General features: G+C 39.9%; 1 protein-coding gene across 4 annotated transcripts in view; it reads left to right on the top strand.

Annotated features, from left to right (window-relative positions):
- PRMT3 (protein arginine methyltransferase 3) overlaps nucleotides 1–14878 on the top strand; it is a 166499-nt gene that overhangs the window by 105174 nt on the left and 46447 nt on the right. For 2 of the 4 annotated variants that reach the window (XR_011097288.1, XM_068684936.1), the window contains exons 1-7: nucleotides 4464–4630; nucleotides 4723–4805; nucleotides 5573–5622; nucleotides 6910–7012; nucleotides 8444–8591; nucleotides 10799–10940; nucleotides 13967–14032. Coding sequence is in view for 3 of the 4 variants with exons in the window: in XM_068684936.1 (XP_068541037.1) it covers nucleotides 4509–4630; nucleotides 4723–4805; nucleotides 5573–5622; nucleotides 6910–7012; nucleotides 8444–8591; nucleotides 10799–10940; nucleotides 13967–14032 (714 nt within the window). In the remaining variant the exon portion in view is untranslated. Of the gene's footprint in view, nucleotides 1–4463; nucleotides 4631–4722; nucleotides 4806–5572; nucleotides 5623–6909; nucleotides 7013–8443; nucleotides 8592–10798; nucleotides 10941–13966; nucleotides 14033–14878 lie in introns of those variants that run through there. The other 2 variants (XM_068684937.1, XM_068684938.1) reach the window with 1 other exon arrangement.

Consider the following 14878-nt stretch of genomic DNA (forward strand, 5'->3'; position numbering starts at 1 on the left):
ATCAAAGGTAAATCACACTGAATTTGTAACAGACGTGAGAAATATGGCTCTGTTATGTGGTCCCTCTCATTCTATAATCTACAAAATTTCACACTCTTCCTCTACTTCCATCTCAGGTGTGCTTTTAAAGATATCCTTATCAAACCCTGGAAATTTAGGCATTAAGCACTGGATTCCCTAAATGTATTTGAAAATATGTACTAATGTTCTTTTCATTTATGATTTCTAATTTTGTTGTTCAGAAAAAAAATATTGCTATCTAGGGTTCAAACAATTTGTTCCCAGTTCTTGGCACAATTAAAATTTTTGCTTCAGTTAGTTTCTCCCCATGAACACAGAGACAAGCTGTTTGTGGTGGGTTTGATATTCTTGGGGCTTAGGTTTCAAAGGAACTTTGAAAAGGTGTTGACAGCCAGTTTGTCAAAATACTTACTGTCAGCTATTGTGACACTAAGTATCTTGCAGATATGTAAAAAATATTATGCCTCAGATAGTTATTTTTGAGGGTTTGTTTTCAATGTACAGAGCTAGCAGTTCCACTAGTCTGATGTGTTAGCAGATCTGAATGCCACAAAATGCTTGTCCTCAGTTGTGTTCTTGCTGAGAATGAATTGAGACCACGTGTTTTTTTTGTTGTTTTGTTTTTTTGTTTGTTTTTCACAGTGAAGATGTGTCTTAAGGTGAACAGTTGATTTGACTTCAGATGAGGATAGAATTGCTTTTGTAGTTTACCAAAAACTTTTACTCTGAGTCCAAGTATTTTTTTTTTTTCCCTGTGGAAACAGATATTTCAAGATGAAAAAGAAAGTCTGAATTCGTTGCTTAAATATAATCTGTCTTTGAACACTGGCTCATCCTTAACATGCTTATTTGTAGTTTAGTCTGCAATTACCTTTTGGACATCAACAGTGAAAGTAACTGTGAAGTTCAGTTACTTTCTGTGCCCCTAAGGTTGTTGTGTGTTCCTTTGTTAGTTTGTTTTACATTAACTGATTGGCATTAGCTCAGTTGGGCGCAGTCTGTAGCACCTGAACTTGTCCTGTGCTCCTCAAGCTGCTGCACAATGCAATCCTTTTTCTTCACTGTAGGTTTGCACAGATGGGTTTTGCTCAATCCCTCATCGAAAAATACTCAATAGCAGTGTCTGTAGAAACAGTGCTACATTTCAGGCCACTTATTCCTGCTATTTGCCATTCCCCCACGTTGGAAGTGATCCTTGCAGCTGGAGAGCACGGAGAGGGATGCTGGGCCACTTCAGCCCCTCTGCAGCAGCAGTGTGCTTCCCTTTGCCATCTCAGCAAGCACAGGTCGGTGGGTGTAAAATTGGCTAGGTTTCAGTTGATTTGGAAGGATAAATCAGGATAGCAAATGGTCAGATGAGTGAATGCTGGAGATGGCAGGACTCCTCTGCCTGGTAGCAAAAAGGAATTGGATCATCTTTTCTAACTGTGCCTCAAGACAATGTTCACGTGTAAGGATAAAAGCTGTGCTCTAAGTTGTGGAGGGACTGGGTGATGGATAGGAAGAGATGCTCGGTGTTTCTGTTGCATTTCTGACAGGCTGAGAAATGCTGCTTGAATGTAAAAGCAGAGAAAACAGAGAAAGAACAGGGAGTGATTGGTGAAAATGATCTGTGTAACATAGCGAGTGCCATACTAGGTAAATTAACCCTAACCATAATTTGGGATTTTTTTTTGTTGTTGTTTTTGTTTTTTGTTTTGGGGAAAAAAAAAAGCCAACAGGAACCTGCTGAGAAGAAAAACTTAACAGCATGTTTCCTTCTGCATCCCATCCTTTCCACAGGCAGCCCATGTCCAGCCCCACTCTAGCTGGAGATGTAGGTTTGCTTTCTCTCTCAGGCCTAATCCTCAACCTACCCTAATGTCTGCATGAGCCCTGCACAGGGTCCTCTGGGTATTTGCCCAGATGAAAAAACATTTTACAGCCCACTTATCTTCTTTCAGAATTAAGGGGAATATGGGCACCATTATCAAACTTAGAAAAACTGACTGTGCATGTAAATCCAGATTAGTGATCCTGCTTTCAATATTAATCATTTTTCCCCTGATAATAACTATAAAAATATTTTTACTACTCTTCTCTGTATCACAGCTTGTTCCCTTCAGCATGCTAAATGGCACTAAAATTTTTTGATTTATGCTTCATTTAAAGCTTTCCATGCTCTTAATGAAATCTAAACTCACCCTTCAACTAAGAGTGAGTAAAGGTGTAAGGAAATCACTGCCATTAATGATGCTTTACTTGCAGTGATGTCCCCCTGCAAAACATGAGGTTTCTGCACCTTCTTCCACTGCACCTATCGCTGCAGTACCTACGCTTTCCATTGCAGTGACAGCCTTGTGAGAACCTCCTTGTTGCAACATATCAAAAAGACATGCTGAAAAAGGTAGTATCTGCTTCTAGATCCGACTGCTTGCTACAAGAGCTGTGCATAATTAGTTTAATAAAATGTGCAACCAACTGGGATAGGAAGACTGAGTACGACCAATAATTCCCATTGCACTGTGTAGTTTTGGGAGTATGGTTCTTGGCACGTACGCCTAGCAGGCTGGGTTTAGTATCAAAGGAGTATAGGATAATATTTCAGATCATCTGGGCTTTCTAGACAGAAAATGCTTTTGAAGAATTGTTTTCAGTCTTGAGCTTCATGCTTCTGTATAGTTCCGTGTATATTTTATACAGGGTAAAGTAATAGCTGTTTAATAATAGTTTTCTCAAAAATGTTTTATTTGCTCTGTATGTAGTTTCTGCTAACAGACTTTCTGTGCTTTTGAGTAATGACAAGCACTGTGGTGACACAGGTAGAAAATAAAAGTTACATGTGCTTGGAAATCCAGATGAAATATTACAGCTTACAAGTGACACGACAAGACCATATTTTGTGTGCAAACACCATCTGACGGCCCGCTGTGTTTCCAGAGCTTCAAAAAAAGTTTGCAACACAGTAAAAAAATGTAAATATTTGAAGTTTCTTCCCCTTGGTCCGGATTATAAAATAGTAATCCATTACATTGTAAATCTTCCTGTACCATGCAAATCCCTTTATAAGGATTAGGAGATGGTAACAAAGATGATCATATTTCAAGAGGTACTGGTGCAAGCTATATGCTTTTGCTGTCATACAGTCTTCATGCAGTCTTAACCCAACATGTTATATACATTGTTCCAAGTGAACAGGTGCTTTACATTTATCGAGAATATTAATTCATGCAATGACAAAAAAAAAAAGATTTGGTTACAAGGCTGGGCAGCACATTCAGTCTGTTATTCTCTGCGTGGACTCAACAATAGCTGAGGGCGTGCAATGGAGCAAAGACTATGCAATCAGTGACCCCTTGCCCCTTCAGTGGGGGAGAATTTCAGTAAAACACAAAGAAGCTGCTGTTCCTGCTTTTGCTGCTATCAGCCCAGGGACTACGTACAGAACAGTGGCTGCTGAATCTATTTCTGTGATTAGCTCTTTGAGCGAGAGTAGAGGAAAAGTGTTTTATCGTTGTGCCATTTCTTTCGTTGGATCAGACCCTGCTTAGGGAGAGGGCAGAAGCATCTGGCTTGCCTAGATTTCTCGTGTACATTAGGGGTATGCAGCATTTTGCCAGCATTTTGCACTGCTGCCTAGTCAATGAGTACTTATTGCTGTGAAAGGAAAAAAATCTATAAGGAGCTTCATTTTGGACCATTAAGCAGCATTTGAAGAATCCGTGTTATATTGCTGTATCTACAGAAGTAATTCTGAATGGATAGGGAATTTGAAAAGAAAGCAGGATTTGTAAAGGAGACTGATTTTGTAGCTCTTAAAACAAATTTCCCTTTCAAATCTGTTGTTCTGATCATATCTAAAATCAGTTTCCAGGTGTAGCTTTTTCACGTTGCTTTGGGATTGCCTATAATGATGCAAGATCTAGGCAAGTCTAATCTCTTTAACTAGTACTGTTTTTATAAAAGCCTTTTGTGTTAGCTGTGAGAAGTAAGCAGAAGTAGTTCGAGTATTTCTGGAAGCTCTTGTACTAGCACAGATGGGAATTTCAGTGCTTTTTGCTGCTTGAGGGTGGAAATCTGTCACTCCGTGAGCCTGGGGCACGGGTTGGGATGCATGCGGGTCCCCTGCTTGTTGGGGCAGAAGGGGCAGGTGCGTTTCCCTCAGCCCCAGACTGCGGTGAGGAAGCAGAAGAGCTTTGGTAACCTGTCCCACCCACCGTGACAAATACCAGCTGCTTTGAGCCACGAGCTCAGCTTTTCGGTATTGAGGTGCTTTTAGGGATATTTAGGGCCCCGCTGTGCCTGATGAGGGGCTGTGACGGGCTGGCCCCACAAGATGGCGCCGCGGCGGGAGCACCGGCCGGCTGGGCGCGCGGGAGGCCGCCGCCAGGGGGCGCGCTCATCCCCGTCCCCCCCCCCTCCATCTCCCCACAGCCGCCCGGTGCCGCCCCTGCGGGCGCGCTGCTGACGCGGGGGGCCCGGAAGCGGCGCACGTGGGGCCGGGGAGGATGGGATCCAGGGCGGAGGGGGGCGACGAGCGGGAGGAGGAGGAGGAAGAGGGCGAAGAGGAGGTGGAGGAGGAGGAGGAAGGCGCCGAGGGCCCGCCGGCACAATGCCTCTTCTGCGCCAGGTGCGCCTGCCCCCCCCCCCCCCTTCCCCTCCGTCCCCAGTGTGAGCGTTGCGGCCGTTGGGTGCGGTCGGTTAACGGCTGTCTGCCCGCAGGGTGTTCGGCGCCGCCGGGGAGGTGTTCGCGCACTGCAGCGCCCAGCACGGCTTCGACCTCCGCGAGGCGGCCCGGCGGCACGGTGAGCGGCACGCAGCACGGGGGCGGCTCCGGGCTGCACCGTGTGCGGGGCGAGGTGGGGTGGGGTGGGTGGGGGCCGAGCACAGAGCCTCTCATTCACGTCCTGCTGCCTGCAGAGGAGCGCTGGGAAGCAGGGTTAGAAATAAAACTGTCCTGAGAGTACATGTTAAGAAGTGGAGAAAGGTGGTGGTGTGGGAGCTGTGTAAAGCATTTGGACATCTGCACGCAAAACTGTAAGGTCTGGACTGCTTGCAGGCTGAAACCCGCTGGAAGGGTTTTTAGTATAGATGGTATCCTCTCTTTTCAAGGAAAGTAAATAGTTACGTGTAAACTATCCCTATTTCTGAGGTATTTTAAATATCTGTGTATTCTTGATGAGTAGGAACAGCTTACTTTCTAGTAAGCAGAAAGTAGAAAATGGGAACAGAGGAGTACGACAACCTAAAATATCAACAAGGCAGCCTAGTAGGAGATAATGTCCTGGTGCGGAGTTGCTAGCCAAATTAAGGAAATACATCCTCGTAAGCCAAGTTTTCATGTCTTCTGTTCGTAATTTGTGGCAAAAGTATTGGTCCTGAAGGTGGACGTGTCTTGGTTTGTTCCTAGAGAGTGAAATTGTAAATGGGAAATTAAGATAGGAAGATGACATTATTTAATGACATACATCCTAAGGAGAGGGTGGCCAGTTAAACAAGTAATTAGTATTCATACGATAGTAAAACTTGTGAATCTTCTGTAACGCACGGTCTCTTTTTTCTTTCATTCCAGGACTTGATTTTTATGGATATGTTAAACTAATAAACTTCATTAGACGGAAAGTAAGTATGCCATGTATTACTTTAGTAATTGATGTCTAGAGAATGCAAAATCAAGGTGCTATGTTTTCAGCTTGCTTTTTTTAAATAATTGCACGAAACTTTGTATTCTAGAAATAAGAATTGACCAAAAAATACCAATCAATTGGTTTCTTTATGTGCAAGCATAACTGTGAAGTTGTTTTAATTTTAAATGTACTTCATTCATGCAATTTATATTGTTTCCAGGAGAGAATTTTCATATTTAAAAGAAGTCCATGCCGTGTTATATCACAGTGCTTTGTAATTCATCTTGGCCTTCAACTTAGATGTCTCACTCCAGTTATGGGTTCCCTCTTGATGACTAAGTTTACTAGTTCTTGTGTGTGCTGGTACAAAAGAGTCTTTCCTAGGAACGTGAGCACACTGCCAGGAAGGACAGCACTTGATCACAGAACGTAAAAATAATCTCACTAAAGTATCAGAATCAGAAAAGCTGGTGTGAATCTATAGTTTTAAGTTAGGCTTGGCTACATTTTGTTTTTATTGTAACTTTGATATATGTTTGGTTGTTTGATCAATCTATAGGTCTATGCTGAAAAACGTCTTGCACAGTTAAGCAATTTTTATTCGAATCTTCAATCATTTTACTTAAATCCTTCAACAATTACTTAAGGTATAATTAGCTACAGAGTAAGTCATGCAAATGGAGAAACTGAGGTCCAGAATCTGACCTCTCCTTTTTCCAAAGAAGTATTGCCTTGACAAATGCAAATACAGGAGGATGTAACATTTCTGTAAGGTGCTGTGCATGTGAAAAGACTTGATGCAATTAGGACGTTAGTTTAATTGGTTACCTCTGTTGTAAGCTGTGAGCCTGACACAGCTGAACACCTGTGTAAACTTGGTAAACTTTATGCAGCGCAATCCTGAAGGTGTCCTTCAGTGTCTGGTAGACTGCAGTGCTTAACTGCTTGTGCTGAGTTCCGTGATCCTATAACATTCTGGATTTTGCAACACAAACTAGCTTAAAGATGTATTTTTGTGCTCTGGTCACCGTGGTTGTAGTGTCACTATGCTAACGTGCATACTTGATGTCAGAGCCAGGATGGTAGCCACAAGTTGTTCTTTATTGTTCTTGCTAGTTAGGCTTTAAAGCACTATATTTCTTGGTATTTGCTATAAAACTACTTTTGCAATATACAATTTATTTTAATGGGTGGAAGAAAAATCCTGGGCCTTGTTTTCTTGAATGGAACTGAGGGTCTGGTGTTTTCAAAGAAACTTACAAGCTCTTCTCCTTTCCTCTAGAAACCAGCAGCAGAATATTTGAAATCAGTCAGCAGCCCACTGCCTTGGGAGGGAGAGGAGTATCTGAAACCAGAGCTAGAAGATGATCTCCTGCTTCAGTTTGGTAAATAACTGCTTTTCAGTATGATTACACTGTATCATGGGTAAATGTGATATTAAGAGTTGGTGTCACAGAAGGCATCAGCACTACTCCTGAATTAACTTGAGTACTTGAGAAAGTCTGTCTAATAATTGAACTAAAAATGTTCAGCCACTCTGGTATTTTTACCACATGTTGCTTGCTGGTTTTTAATGTCTGAGGTGTTTATAGCTCTGTTTATTATCTGCATTCACGTATTATAAATATGATGTTCTTAGTTGAGGTGCTGTATGTGGTAATGAAGCAGGTCAAGACTTTACCTAAACTTCAGTGGAAGATGTATGGGGCTTATAAAGCTTCTAAATGCAAATACTTAAAATCAGGTGCTTTGAATAAAAAAATTACAAGTGAGGAGCAAGCAATCTGCTCACCAACCAAGTGTAAGATAATACAATTGCATAGAAGAGTTCTGCCTCTAGTGGTTTTAATTATCTGTTTGTTAAAAGGTCTTGAGGGAATTCGATTTGACTTCTGAACTTGCTTTTGCTATCTATGATCTTCCAGCTCTGTCTCTGTTTTGCACTTCATTGTGCATCTTTCTTTCCCCTAAACCATAAGGTACTCAGGGCTTCTGGAATTTTTCTGCTCTATATAGTCTGTCCTTTTGTAAACAAGCCCTGCTGCCTGATGGCAAAGATAGAGGACATGGATGGGTTACTTCAGGGATTTCACATTTCACTGTGCACTTCACAGTCTAATGGGCACTCTGTGCCCATGTTACTCTCTTCTGCAGTGCTTGGTGTTTTCAGCTACCTTAGTGGTTGCTGAGAGTTATGGATAATATGAGCATCTGCAAATTGTGCTTTAAATACCTGCTTTGTTTCAGTCTCATGGAACGAATAGTTTGTTGTCTTTGACAGATGAGCATAGTTGTGATTTTTCTATTTTTAAATGAAGTCTCTTGCCTGACAAGCTGGTAGTAGCTTCCTACTACATCTAGAAACATAGCAGCACTGTTTTCTGATGCATTGATGTCTGTTGAATTCAACAGATGCATTTAGCAAGAGGTGAATGGGTCCTACTGCTGAATCTGAGTTGTGGTGCTTAAAAATAATGTTTCATCTAGATTTCTTCTACTTAAACTTTTCTGAGTTCTGTATGAGGAAAAATACAGAGTAGCACCGTAATTAACTAAAGCTAAACCTAATGTCTCATTTATCAATTATCAAACACAGATACCTGAAGAAGCCCAAGTTGGGGATTTATTTGCTTTGTTAACTCTGAGCTCGCTTCTGACATCATGCTTTTAGTGAGTAGTATTGTGTTCTGCAGTTAGTCCTATCAAACTCAGTGATGTTTCTTGTAAAACACACTGTATTTGCAAATTATCCAAAGACAAAAATAGTAATGTTGGTTATGCGTTTATGAGCATATGTTTTTCTTCTTCCCTATCAGATATAGAAGACCTGTGTGAACCCGCCGATGTGTGTTCTAATGGGTTAAATGATATGACAGTGCTTGAACAATTAAAGTGTGCAGAACACAGAGCAAGACTCGCAGAAGCAGCCTTGGCTAGAGCGCAAGAAGATCTTCAAAAAATGAAGTAAGAGCTTGAACTGAAGCAAAAAATGGCCAGGTGTAGATGAGGTGAAGCAGACCAGTTATAAATTACGGGCAGACCAACCACTTGCCCTGTAGTAGCCTACATGCCGTAATTTGTAGTGATGCTGATTTCTGCTGTAGGTTATTGTATTGAAAGAGACCATGGACAGATGCTTCTTTTTAGGTAGGTGATACAGTGCTTCCTTCAACAAAATAAAAGGAGCTCATAAGCGGAATGTGGAGAAAGAGCAGCATTATGGACCTTAATCTATGGGAACTTGTCTTTCTATTGTCTTCTGACATGGAAATAGGTGTATACCAGTAACAGGCTGGTTGCCTGTCTTTGGCTTCAGCAGTTAAAGCTAGGTCCAGGAGCTTTCTCACGCTTCAGCTATCTGCAGACCCTTTGTGGGAGACTAACTGTAACTTGTGTCGGTTGCAGTGATTTGTTATGCAGATGTTCTTTAAGGTGTGGAAAAAAGTAAGGTGTTTTTATGACTGGTCAGGATCAGTCATGCAGCTCCCTTGAAATTGTTGCTTTCTAAGCATGGGAGTAATAGTACATAAGGACACCTACTAAATGAGTATGAGATAATTGATGCAGAAATGTTTTTCAAAGCTTTCCAGGCTCAGCAGACATATTTGTGATGTAATGGAAGGGGATACAATTTCAGAACAGGTAGCTGGAGGCCTTTTTTTCCCCACAAGTGGTAACAGTTATTATATAAGTAAGGTCACCTTTAGCATTTGATGTAATTTAGAGATAAAAGAGCATGGTTTCTATGTCTCCTTATTCCATCTGTGTCCTGTTTAGAGATGATGGCTTTTACTTGTATTTGCTTCTTGATTAAAAAGGTAGAGGGAATCTCTGCATCTAGAGTTCTTGTTTGGTACTTGTGTTGCATGCGTAGGCTGGGGGAACTCTTGGCTGAATCCAGTTAAAGTAATTTCACATCTGAAATTAAGCTGAAGTGATACAATATGGTTATTCTAATTGTATGCCATAGAATTTAAGTTTCATAAGTTGCCTTTTTTTTTATAACTTCAGTATTTATAAAAAGTAATAAAAACATGAACTAGTATGTTAAAGACCAATATTAAAAATAAGGTCTGTATCCTACCTGTATGTCAGGAAGTATATGAAGTTTCTAATATTTACAGCCTTGTAGTGTGAGTTCCCTTACCACCTTCTCTTCCTCATCCAAACTAAGCACAGAAGTATTTAAAATATCAGGACAGAAATAGTAATTTTGTTGTCCTGTAAGGATGGTACTGATAACGAGGTGTTACCTGGAGCTTCTGTAGATTGCTATGTAAGAAAATAAGGCTTTTGTTCAAGGTCAGTGTTGGCTGCTTTGGAGTGGTCTAGGTCAGACTGCAGAACTTGAAGGAATTGTGTTTGGCTGCTGAAGCATTTTTTCTCTTCCGCTTGATATCATATTGAAGTGTCAGTTACAACATTATAGTATGAGTTGTTCAGTTGTCAACCTTTAATTTTAGTTTTCATGATAAAACCATAGGTATGGGTTCTTTGATCCAAAATTCTTCAAAAATGTTCATCAATTCTTGGAGAAGTGAGAACATAACATAAGGAGTACGAGGCCATGGAAGAGGAAAATAAGTATAGCATGTGAATAAAAATGGAATTAAAATAACTTGTATTTTAAGCTCAGAGTTAGCTTCCTCTGATACTTCCAGTTTAAAGTGCGTTCTTCAACCTTCCATGAGTCATTCACCTATCTATACATGATTTATAGTTCTGAAGTGCTGTTTTTGGTATTAAGTCCATAACTGCATTACATACACAAAACAGACGTTGTCCCCCTGTAAACTTTTACCATGGTGGTACTAGATTTTGTGCTAGGAAGTGCCAAGCAAGGAGTTTCTACTTAAAAATAGAAATGAAATCTGAATTGGATCAAACTGTGGCTGGCACACAAATAAATACAGCAACTGTTTCACTGCTAACGCTGCTTGAAGAGAAAAGCCTGGATAGGTAATGCGGCAAGAGTGGTGCATCATCGTGCAGCAGCCTCCAGGAGCCAGCAGAGGGAGATTGTGCACATTTGAAGCCGAAGCCGGGCCCATTGTTGTAAAAGCCTCTGTGCAGTCTGGATTCCTTATCTCTTTCAAGCTCCCTCCCCCCCCCCGCCTCCTTTTCATGGTCCCATAAACATGTCTCAAGGGTGTATTTCAAATTGATTACAGACAATTTGCACAGGATTTCGTGATGAACGTGGATGTCCGTAGCAGCTCGTCATCCAACGCCATTGCAGACCTTCAGGAGGATGAGGATGGCGTTTACTTCAGCTCCTACGGGCATTATGGGATACACGAAGAGATGCTAAAGGTTAGAAAGTGATCTCAACTGCATCTGAGTAGGGCTGTAGAAGAAAGACAGAATGAAGCGGGCTGTGTGCCTGTATATATATACTGCAGAGTAGCTGCATTTTTAACCCTTTCTATACATAGTAGTTTTTTTCCTAGGAGTCGGACTGAGAACCTTTTTTCAATTTTATTTCCTTTCTATGAATTCTTTTTACTGTACAGGAAGCATTAGGGAAATCATTTACTCTAGAGACAGGCTTCAAGATGCTGCAGTATCTTCCACAACTTAACCTTGCCAGAAGCAGCTTTTTCCTATATGCTTAAAAGATACACGATATAATGGCACGGTACAGATGACGAATATTTTTCTTCGGTTTATTTTTACCAGACAATTAAAATTTGTCAGGCAAGTTATTGTGGTTTCCTATTGCATTAAGTAAAAGCAGAAATTGGTGTCATTTGTATGCTATCCAGCATATTGATAACATGACATTGAATAGCTGGAAAAATTGTAAGCTGCTTTTTTGTGATTAAGGTAAGGGTTAAGGCATTTTTTTTTTTTAAGGGGAAACCTCTTCCCTTGTAAATTAAAAAAAAAATAAAATGAAAAAATTAAGCATCCTATAACCGGCACGTAAATTAAAACCCCTTGATGCTTCCTTTCTGACAGAAGGCCATAGTTAGGAAAGTCGTAAGCAGTTTCAGCATTTTTATGGCAGAAATAAATAAAATTCCTGCCTAAATGTATGGATAGAATATGGAGTTGCAAAGTAACTTTGTCCACGCAGGTAGCATATAAAATCTTCTGCTTTGTAAATCATTTGATGGCCCTAATGTAGAAACGCACATGAGCCTGTGTTAAGGCTAGTGTAAGTGTGAGGTAAATTTAAAGGGAGAGGGAGTGCTGCAGAAGCATGAAGGTCTCTGCAGAGATGGAAGAATGTTTTCCTAAATGAGTAGTCTAGAGAAATATATTAAAAATCTTGAAGATAAATAATAGGAGTTGTTTTTTATAGGTCAGTTTTATAAATAAAGGTGTCGTTTGAGCTGTTAAAGGGTATAGAAGAGGAAGTCTTTGATTATGAAGTTCTTCATAATTGTGCATTTCTGCAAATTGAGTTTGGTTTCAGGGGATGTTTGTCCATGTTTTTAAGACTTCAGACTTTTTTTCTAACAATAGGAAAATATTGATTTTTTTACTGCACATACATACGGATTTTTTTGCTATATCAGGCTTTCACTTCGATTTTTTAGTATGCCAGTATTATATAAATAAATGGGTTTGCTACATAAAAAGCTTTAAGAAAGGGGATTTGCTGTGTGTTGTCAGCTTTGTTTCTGACAGTGTTATATTTGGAAACTTTTTTTTTCCTCATGCCTAGTAGTGGCAGGCTGAAGTTTCGATTTGTTTCTTTTGCTGCAACAATTTCAAAGCTAGGGACGGATGGTTGTTACTTTACACTGGTCAAATGGCTGGTTTTTCTCCTTGTCTTTTCTCTTCAGAATTTTTTAAATATTGTCTTAAGTTTTCCTACAATTTTATTTAAAAACAAGAAAAGTATTGCATTGAAATAGTGAGTGAAAGAACGGAATTGATGAATAGAGAGACCTGAAGTGAATGACCATGGCAGTAGTGCAGTAGTGCATATAGTAGAGACAGGAGCTAGAATTGTATTGATTTAGCTGGGGCAGTGCTGAGGCAATGTGAGTGGGCAGGATGGAAGGCTGAAAGCTTTCCAGCTGGCTGCTTGCTTGATTGATGCTGAACCTTGTGATTTTTTTTAATACTATTTTGGTTGTTTCAGCAAATCCTGATATACTGCGACAGAAGTAAACTACTAAAAATAGTTGCTCTCAATGAATTGTCGTAGTAAGCCAACTAATTTTGAAGGATCTATTTGCTTTATTCATGTTAATTTTATATATTTTGAAAGTAAAATTCTGTAAAATACTCCATGACTGTTTGGGCCATGTGTGTAATGATCTTAACTGTTAACCAGATTTTAGGGTTTTCAAGCATCAGAATAACCTGGTTTGTCTATATAATTTTTATGAACATATTCTTTGTTCTGAGTCTCTTCATGACCTTTCTTCCTAATAAAATAGACTTTGTTCTTTCTCACTATAGAAAATTTGTTTAGTTATGATACTATTTATAAAAATTATTTGCTACATTAGAACAATGTAACCTTGAATATAAAGAGTTGTATTTTCTACTTGAGTATTATTCGAAGTCCATCCTTATTAATAAAGGTGGCTTAAAAGGTACTGTTTTGCTTTGCTCTAACATCTGACCTTCAACAGCAATTCCAAAACATAGGCTTGGCTGTCAATTTGTGTACCTGGTGATGCACATTAAGAGTATCAATATATTACCTTGCTGATAGATCGGACTATGCCAATAGCTTTCATACACGGAGGTACTGTAAACGCTCTGTTACATGCTTGAAAACATACTAGCTTCTCAGATCATGTAGAGTTATAGTTATATCTCTATTTATTTAATTTAAGCTTCCATAGGATGGGCTGTACATCTTTAATTACTGACTTGTTTTCAGGCTTTCAGATTTGTTCAGAAATAGAAATAGTTAATGTGATCCATGACTCCTTTTGAGGGATCTGTGTGTCATGCAAGTTAAGAGCATAGAATGATGCAGAAAATTTTATGACCTCATCAGTCAAATTTTTACCATTGTATAGAAGGCTGTTGTGTATAGTTGAGGTAGTATTGCCATTCTATTACTGCTCTTCGTGCGAGGTGATGAAGGGGTGTTAAGAACTTCGAAGCATCCAAAATCCAATGAAGCAGGTCAGAATAGTGAAAGGTATTTAATTTCTCTTCCAGAGGCTCAGCTGGCTTTATTTGCTTAGGCAATAAATTTTAAAAGATTTTAGTATGGAAAATATCATTACTGGAGAATCCTTATAGGTACAGTAGCCACAAAACATCTTCAGGCCAAGTAAAAAGCAACTTGCTCAGCATTTTTGAACAGTATCTTGTATATGAGTAGGCCAAGTGAACATTGTTTTTTCTGCTTTAAATCATAGGATAAAGTGCGTACAGAAAGCTATCGTGACTTCATATATCAAAATCCACATATCTTCAAGGACAAGGTAGGTAAAACAGCTCAAAATTCAGTAATTTCTGCAATTTGTTTTTTTAAGTGATAGAAATCCTTCCGACTGGCTGCTTTGTAGCTTTGGGTTGGAATATTGCACTGACAAGATTTGATTTAATATGCTCTGGCTTTATTAGGTGGTAGAATGTTATTCAACTGCTGGAGAGTGGACAGTGCTGATAACAGAAGCACTGATCGCTGTTGTCACTTATGTGTGCCATGTCGGGATGTTCATTAATTATGTTGGCGGGGTTAAGTTAAACCTTTCTCATCTAGTATATTAAGCAGAACCTATCTTAGAGGCACTCTTGACCAGAATTTAAGTGAATTTCTATTTGGGCCTGATACAGTAAAGACATCTTAGAAGCAGTGTACAATTAGATCTGGGGAAGAATTCATATGCAACTGACTTGCTGAGTTGGTGGTGTTTAGGACTTGGAACAGGGAACTGCTGTTTGCTGTGCAGTGAGGAGAAAAGAGGCCTGTGGGCGTTTATGATCCTACCGCGGTTATGACCCTGGTGCAGGTGTAATACTCTTGTCTTCCATGTTCCTGTTGGCTATTTCTGATGAGTTTGGTGTCTTCTGTTTTGTGCTGTGCGGACTTGTGTTCTGGATTAGATTTCTTCTACTTACCGCTTAAGTTATTCAGCTGGCAGGCTTATGGAAGGAAATCACTTCAGATTTTTTTGGTTGGTTCTGGAAAGAGACTCAGTTAATAAGTGGTAACGTAAGTTCTTGATTTGGAAATTGTCCTAGGTAGTTTTACAAGGGGAAGTAATCCTAGGTGGATAGTGCATGCTCTTGATATTTCCCACCTCCGATTTCTTTCAGCAGCTACA

Source organism: Anas acuta, chromosome 5 (assembly GCF_963932015.1).
Source record: "Anas acuta chromosome 5, bAnaAcu1.1, whole genome shotgun sequence".
NCBI lineage: Eukaryota > Metazoa > Chordata > Aves > Anseriformes > Anatidae > Anas > Anas acuta.